General features: G+C 49.0%; 2 protein-coding genes across 2 annotated transcripts in view; one reads left to right on the top strand and one right to left on the bottom strand.

Annotated features, from left to right (window-relative positions):
* Syn1 (synapsin I) overlaps window positions 1-6,876 on the top strand; it is a 52,042-nt gene extending 45,166 nt beyond the window's left edge. Inside the window, exons 6-13 of the mRNA XM_031372253.1 lie at window positions 1,549-1,611; window positions 2,384-2,526; window positions 2,611-2,685; window positions 2,780-2,882; window positions 4,120-4,266; window positions 4,581-4,668; window positions 4,765-5,356; window positions 5,782-6,876. Of these exons, the coding sequence (XP_031228113.1) occupies window positions 1,549-1,611; window positions 2,384-2,526; window positions 2,611-2,685; window positions 2,780-2,882; window positions 4,120-4,266; window positions 4,581-4,668; window positions 4,765-5,356; window positions 5,782-5,917 (1,347 nt within the window). The 3' untranslated portion in view covers window positions 5,918-6,876. The remainder of the gene's footprint in view (window positions 1-1,548; window positions 1,612-2,383; window positions 2,527-2,610; window positions 2,686-2,779; window positions 2,883-4,119; window positions 4,267-4,580; window positions 4,669-4,764; window positions 5,357-5,781) is intronic.
* The window catches only part of Araf (A-Raf proto-oncogene, serine/threonine kinase), a 12,479-nt gene continuing 11,618 nt past the window's right edge, over window positions 6,867-7,727 (bottom strand). The window contains exons 15-16 of the mRNA XM_031345986.1: window positions 7,578-7,712; window positions 6,867-7,409 (exon numbers count right to left, since the gene is read on the bottom strand). Of these exons, the coding sequence (XP_031201846.1) occupies window positions 7,275-7,409; window positions 7,578-7,712 (270 nt within the window). The 3' untranslated portion in view covers window positions 6,867-7,274. The remainder of the gene's footprint in view (window positions 7,410-7,577; window positions 7,713-7,727) is intronic.

The following is a 7,727-nucleotide window of genomic DNA, read 5'->3' as shown; positions in this document are numbered from 1 at the left end:
ACGCACACACACACGCACACACGCACGCACGCACGCACGCACGCACGCACACATCTTAGCATTGTTTCCTTGGCCTGCTGCCTGGATGACACCCTTACCACCATCCCCCTTTCCAAAACAATACCCCTCAGTCCTTTGCCTCCCCATGATGCCACTCATTTGCAAAATGAGGACAGAGATTGTAGAAGGAGGGAGAGACCTGAAGGTCAGTCAGTCGCCCTTACACTATGGAGCTTCCTGTGCCTGTTGGGAACTGCCACTGACCCAGAACCCCTCTAAGAATACTATCCCTACCCTGTCAGGAGGAGGCAGGGGCCCTGCATTTGGACATAGGGTATGGTGGGACTAGAATCTTCATACCGTTTGCCTAGCCTGGGGCACAGGGACACTTAACACATCTTTGCCGAATACATACTTGCCTGAATATGTGTCCATGCCCAGGAGTATTATCTGTGTGTCTGATTTCCTGTATGTTTATATTGCAGATATGGAAAAAACTTGTTGAATGTCTAGATATACTTTTCATCGACCTAGAAATGTGATGAGGTCAGAATTACAGACATTTGGTTATATGAATGCCTAGAAATACATTCACCTTCTGTATGTTGTATTGATCCTTCTGTTTGCTGTGGGCATGCCAGTGAGTGCCGCATATGTCCATTTATTCTTTCCCTCTAGAGTTGTGTGTGCTTCTATACTGCACAAGTGGCTCCATTATATATCCTTCTGTTATGTAGGTAAGAGCAAGGTGACATAGCCCATGTGTGTACCTAAGAGTCTTAAGAGTGTGGGATATATGTTGCTTAGAAATATTAGCTGCTGTCCCATGCTAAGAGTATCTGGCTGGCAGAATGACCACATAAACTGACTGAATGGATCTCTGTGAAGCCCTAGAACTAAATGTGATTTAAGTTTCTAGTTGTCTTTCTCAGTGGATGTGGAGTTCTCAATAGATGTGGACATCTCTGGCTTTGAATAGAGTTCTGAAGGTGTGTGTGTGTGTGTGTGTACATAAAGTTGAAGCTAACATGTAAGGTGTGGCTGAAGGTCTCATTGCTGCATGGTAACTACCACATCTTCATACACACACTAACTCCCAACATCTATTCATTATAAAAACAAACTTTCTCAGGCTGGAGAGATGGCTCAGTGGTTAAGAGCACTGACTGTTCTTCCAGAGATCCTGAGTTCAATTCCCAGCAACCACATGGTGACTCACAACCATCTGTAATGAGATCTGATGCCCTCTTCTGGTGTGTCTGAATATATGAAATAAATAAAAAAAACTTTCTCTATTCTGGGAAGTTCCCTCATCCTCATCTAAGGCCTGGGAAAACAGATATGGAAAGCCTAGGGCTTAGAGAATGGACCGGCAGTTCTGGACTCAAAGCTGCTGTGAAACAATTGACTGCTGTTCTGCCTGTCTTTGACCAACCTTTTTTTGGGGAAAAAAATGGCAACTGGTGTGGCTTACACTCTATGGGTCACCACTCTCAGATGTCAGCAGAACTTCTCTGACTATGCCTCTTCTGCCTTCACCTTCACCAGCTCAGCAGCACAACATACCCTGTGGTTGTGAAGATGGGCCACGCACATTCTGGGATGGGCAAGGTAAGTTCTAGTGGGTCATATGTGCATGTTTGTATAGTATATGTTCTTGGTATGGTGTGTAGTTAGATGTGCATTTATGTACATAACACATAACAATAATTCTGTTTGATGATGCATTCTGGGATGTCTTCCTCTAATTGAATTTTGTATTTTCATATTCAGCTGAATTTTTCAGTCCATATATTTCTCATGCCATCAGCCAATTTTGTATGTCCTGCTACTGTGCTAGTGTGCCAAGCATATGGATCTGTGATGAACATACATCATCTTTTATGTTCCAGGCTCTTGGGGTCCAGTATGCTTTCCATCCAGCTGATTTTGTCTGTGTGTATATAGCAAGCAGATTTGTAATTTGTAAGTTTGAGTGTGTCTCAGCTTCTGAGTTTGTATATTCTGTGTACAACTGAGTTTTTGTGTCTATGTATGCCCTATGTACAGATTTTTTTTACAGCTCTATTGAAATGTAGTTCCACATTTCATTCTATTCCCCGTTTAAAATGGATAATTTGAGATGAGGATGTAGTACAGTGGTAGAGTGCTTGCATAACATGTAAACATCCTTGTTTGGTCCCCAGCACTGCAAAAAAGTGGTTTTTAACATATTCAGAATTATATACAAGCAATTTTATGTTTGTGTGCACGTGTATGAAACAGGTTATGCATAATTATGCAAGTTAGGGTGCCTTGGTATATCTACTTTGTATTTGTCTACACATTCCTCCAGATACATTCAGTCCTAACTCCTGCCTTCATCCCATGCCTATACCCACAGGTCAAGGTAGACAACCAACATGACTTCCAGGATATTGCAAGTGTTGTGGCACTGACTAAGACATATGCCACTGCTGAGCCCTTTATTGATGCTAAATATGATGTGCGTGTCCAGAAGATTGGGCAGAACTACAAGGCCTACATGTGAGTGGAGAGACAGAGGCCTTGGGGTGGGGGGAGTACCTCATGGTCTCATGCTCCACTAAGTTACTCCTCCCTCCCCACTAGGAGGACATCAGTGTCAGGGAACTGGAAGACCAATACAGGTTCTGCTATGCTTGAGCAGATTGCCATGTCTGACAGGTGAGACACATAATTGAGGAGTGGGAGGAGGAAGGGTAGAGTAGGATCATCTAAGCAGAGCAATGACAAGTTGTCCTGTCCCTTGTCTTGGCAGGTACAAGCTGTGGGTAGACACGTGCTCAGAGATTTTTGGGGGACTTGACATCTGCGCAGTGGAAGCGCTGCATGGCAAGGATGGAAGGGATCACATTATTGAGGTGGGAACACCCAGGGATTGGTGGGCACAGAGGGAAGAGTGGCTACATGGAAACAATGAGCTAAAGTGCATTTTGTGACTCAAGTTCTCCAGGAAGGGTGGTGAAAACTGTAAAGTACTGTGTGAGATGGGACATCCCTAGCAAATGGCAATGATTAAAAACTTGGGCATCTTTGGTGAATCGGCAACACTTGCTAAGATATAAAGTGCTCTGTGAATAGAGATATCTTGGTAAATGGTAAAGCACTTAGTTAACCTTGAAAATGTCCTAGAAACCACAGCAAAGCACTTTGTAAAAGACAAAGTAGCCAGTAAAAGCTGGGACTAGCAGTACATATTTTATGCTTTGTGGGCCATGCAGTTTGGCACTCTGATTCAGTCCCATAAAAGCAACCACAAATAAAATGGAAGATTAGTGCAGCTGTGCATATGGATACAACTTATGTGTTTATGTCTATAACTTTTAAGTACACTGAGTTTAAATTTCCTATCTTTTGCACACATGAAACCTTTTCCCCAACCACTGAAAGACATCAGAGGCTGGGTGCAGTGAGAAATGGTAATCCCAGCACTGCTGAAGAGTTTGAGGGTAGCCTAAACTATGGTACATGCCTGTAATCCTAGCTATAATCCTAGCAACTTGGGAGGGTGAGGCAGATCCTGCCTATGATTTCAGGGCTATTTATTGTGGTTCTGCTTCATTTAAAAATAAGAAGAAAAAGCCTGGCAGTGGTGGCGCACGCCTTTGATCCCAGCACTTGGGAGGCAGAGACAGGCAAATTTCTGAGTTCAAGGCCAGCCTGGTCTACAGAGTGAGTTCCAGGACAGCCAGGGCTACACAGAGAAACCCTGTCTCGAAGAAGAAGAAGAAGAAGAAGAAGAAGAAGAAGAAGAAGAAGAAGAAGAAGAAGAAGAAGAAGAAGAAGAAGAAGAAGAAGAAGAAGAAGAAGAAGAAGAAATAGAACGTAGCTTATGAGCCATAGAAAAACATGTAGCAGGGCACATTTACCCCATGGACTCTGATTGCAGAGCCAGCTCTAACACTATACCCTCAAAGATGCCCAGAGCTTTGGAACTGGCAGGCTTTCCTTACAGAGTACAATCAGTGCCACTTAGAAGCCAGACAGAGTTCTCTTTGCAGGCACCATGCTCTTTGCCAAGTAAAGTGTGTTGCTGACACTGTGGCCTCACATGCACTTCCTGCCTCCCCTAATACTGGATCCCTTTTCCTCCCACAGGTGGTGGGCTCCTCCATGCCACTTATTGGTGATCACCAGGATGAAGACAAGCAGCTCATCGTGGAACTTGTGGTCAACAAGATGACTCAGGCTCTGCCTCGGCAGCGGCAGCGGGATGCTTCCCCTGGCAGGGGCTCCCACAACCAGGTCAGGCCCTTGGTCTTGGGCTAGTGGGAAGGAGGCCAGCCCTTCATCAACCTGATGCCATCGAGGTGGTATCAATGGACTATTAGTGTCATCTTTATGCACATGTGGCCTCAATAAATTGCTGCTACCTTGCCATCCTTAAGAGTCTCCTGACCAAGTATGGGGTGAGAGGCCTCATAGCCCCCACATCCCCTCAACTGGCCACAAATGGGGCAACACCCAGCACACAGGGAATCAATGTCATTTTGATTGGCTGCTGCTCCCACTCTCTGGTAACTATTTTTAATCTCTTGTATTTCACTGTTCTGCCACAGACTCCATCCCCAGGAGCCCTGCCCTTGGGCCGCCAGACCTCCCAGCAGCCTGCAGGTCCTCCTGCTCAACAACGACCCCCACCCCAGGGTAAGTAAGGGCAAGCCTTCTGGGTTCCTACTACCCCAAGCAGCTTCAGCTTTTGCTCACTGACTCTCACTTGCTGTTCTTTTTTCCTGTTTCTAGGAGGCCCTCCACAGCCAGGCCCAGGACCTCAGCGCCAGGGACCCCCGCTGCAGCAGCGCCCACCCCCACAAGGCCAGCAACATCTTTCTGGTCTTGGACCCCCAGCTGGCAGCCCTCTGCCTCAGCGCCTACCAAGTCCCACCGCAGCACCTCAGCAGTCCGCCTCTCAGGCCACACCAATGACCCAGGGTCAAGGCCGCCAGTCACGGCCAGTGGCCGGAGGCCCTGGAGCACCTCCAGCAACCCGCCCGCCAGCCTCCCCATCTCCACAGCGTCAGGCGGGGGCCCCACAGGCTACCCGTCAGGCATCTATCTCTGGTCCAACTCCACCGAAGGCCTCAGGAGCCCAACCCGGAGGGCAGCAGCGCCAAGGCCCTCCCCAGAAACCCCCAGGCCCTGCTGGTCCCACTCGTCAGGCCAGCCAGGCAGGTTCTGGACCACGCACTGGGCCTCCCACCACACAGCAGCCTAGGCCCAGCGGCCCAGGTCCTGCTGGACGTCCTTCCAAACCACAGCTGGCCCAGAAACCCAGCCAGGATGTGCCACCACCCATCACCGCCGCTGCCGGGGGACCCCCGCACCCCCAGCTCAAGTAAGGGGACCTCTATAGCGGTCCCCCCACCCCATCTGTTCCCTCTCAGATTGGCTTACCTCCTACTAGACTGTCCCTAGCCCAGGCTCCTCCTAGGCTCCTTACCTTTTGACTGGAACCCCTCCTTTCATCCTCCACATCAAACTGGCCTAGAATGGGGCCAAGGAATCTTCCCATTAACCACACCACTTTATCTTATACTTAAGCCCTCTCAGTTGACCCCACATCCTTCCCAGTCTCAGCTTCATCACCCTTGAGAATCTATCAGGGTTCAGGGCCATGCTTGGGGGTGGGAAGGTCACAGGCACAGCCCAAGGATCAGAGGGGCAGGGCTGGGGCTGGGCCTAGGGTAACATTGTGTTTCTCTCCCTTCCTCCCCTTCCTCTTCCCCCTTCCTCCCATGCCTCCACCTTGTCTCTCTCTAGCAAATCCCAGTCTCTGACCAATGCCTTCAACCTTCCAGAGCCAGCCCCTCCCAGGCCCAGCCTTAGCCAGGACGAGGTGAAAGCTGAGACCATCCGCAGCCTGAGGAAGTCTTTCGCCAGCCTCTTCTCCGACTGACACCCCACTCTGAGAACCCCTAAACCCTTAGACAACCCTCTCTGGGTCCTGAGTCCATTTCTCACTTTTGGAATTTCCAAATCCCTTCAGAACCCCTCTCCTGATTCTCCTAGATCCCACTTCTCATTCCTCAAGATGTCCCTTGAGAAACCTGGTCCTAAATCTAGTTCTCACATTTGGTAATGCCCAAGTCCATTTAGAACCCTGTTCCTGGTCACCTCCAAATCTGTTTTAGAACCTCCAAATTCCTGAAGACCTCTATTTCTGGTACATCTAAAGGGTGATTTCTTCCCTGAACGTTCCTGAATGGCAGAAAACCTGTTTCTGACCTAATACATCGAATCCTCTCCTGGAGCTCCAAAATTCCTGGAAAACCCTATTCTACTCTTGGTCCTGAATCTCTCCAGCATACCTTGCTCCTAATCAGAAATTCCCAATTCTGTAAGAAGCCCCTATCCTTAAACCTCTTCCATAGATCATCTCTCTGGAGATCCACATCTTCAAATGCCACCTACCATCCACCAGCCCTCAAGGACTTCCCTTCACCTCTTCCCTCAATCCTATTCAACATACTGGAAGTTCCTTCCACTTCTAGGACCCCTAAGTTCCCTCCTCCAGAAACCCCTACCCAGTTTCCTGCCTCTGACAGCTGTCTTTAAATATGCAACTTCCACCTATCCTCTCAGAATCCTTTGCACAAGGAAGGCCTGTGGTCTCCAACTCCCCCACCTTTGCCAATGTGTGTGTCTGTGACTGACTTGGCCTTCTTTTGTGCCATGCTTGGCATATGTGGTCCTCATTTGTGCCGCCTGTGGTAATGCGTACAGTGGCGCTGTTCCTGTGGTCCAAATCTTCCTCCAACCTTCACTCCTTGCCTGGACTTGCCCCACCCTTCAGCGGCTCTGAAACCCCAAGAGAAGAGTCGGGAAGCAAAATAAACAAGCAAAGGCCCAGCGGAATTCTGTGCTTCTTGGTAAAGAGGAGAGTCCTTGAATAGTGGGGGAGACAAAGGAAAACCCCCAAATCTACATGGGGTACTAGGAACCCCAAAATCCAGTGAAGACACATCAGGCAAAAACTTTAAAAAGAGGTTCTGAGTAGAATTCTTGCACTGAATCACAGCCATTGGAGATAAAACAGCTCTCCAAATTAGAACTATCCCCAAAGCCAAGAGGAGACCAAATTATGGAGGAAGCAGGGGACCTCAGCTTTTGGGGTCCCCCAAATTTCCCAGGGTGTGGGATAGGGAAATCCTGAGGCAGTATCAAGGCAGAGGCAGAACAATGATTGGCTGGTAGGTAGGGGTGCCTTGGCATGGTAGGCTGAAATCGGCTCCCTGGTAGGCTGGGAGTGAGGTCTAAGGCACAAGGCGGGCTGCGCTGAGAAGGCAAGCAGGCAACTCATCAGCCTGGGTGCGGTGCAAGGAGGGTTCGGAGGCACTCCGCTCAATCTTGGGGAGTGACCGCTGCAGTAGCTCGATCGTGGCCAGAATCTGGGAGCGGGTGGAGATGAAGAGGGGTGTCCAGAGTCCCAGAGATACTCCAATATTCCCAATACCCAGGTTTCAACATGGTTCACATTCAACATCTGTCTCTATTTCTTTATCATCCTGTCTCAGAATGCATCTCCCCAAGGTATCCAGCCCTCCTACCCAGCCCACCTGGGGAAATAGGGGCCGCTCCTCCCGCTGGAACTTGAGGCAGTCAGTCAGCAGGCGCCTCATGGCTTTGGGGCAATTACTGAAGATTTTGCTGAGGTCCGGAGATAGATAGCCACGGCCCACCATAAAGATGATCTGGTAGGGGGGGGG

The sequence above is a fragment of the Mastomys coucha genome, chromosome X, assembly GCF_008632895.1.
Source record: "Mastomys coucha isolate ucsf_1 chromosome X, UCSF_Mcou_1, whole genome shotgun sequence".
Lineage (NCBI taxonomy): Eukaryota > Metazoa > Chordata > Mammalia > Rodentia > Muridae > Mastomys > Mastomys coucha.
The sequence above is the reverse complement of the archived record's forward strand: the minus strand, read 5'-3'. Positions and strand labels throughout refer to the sequence as shown.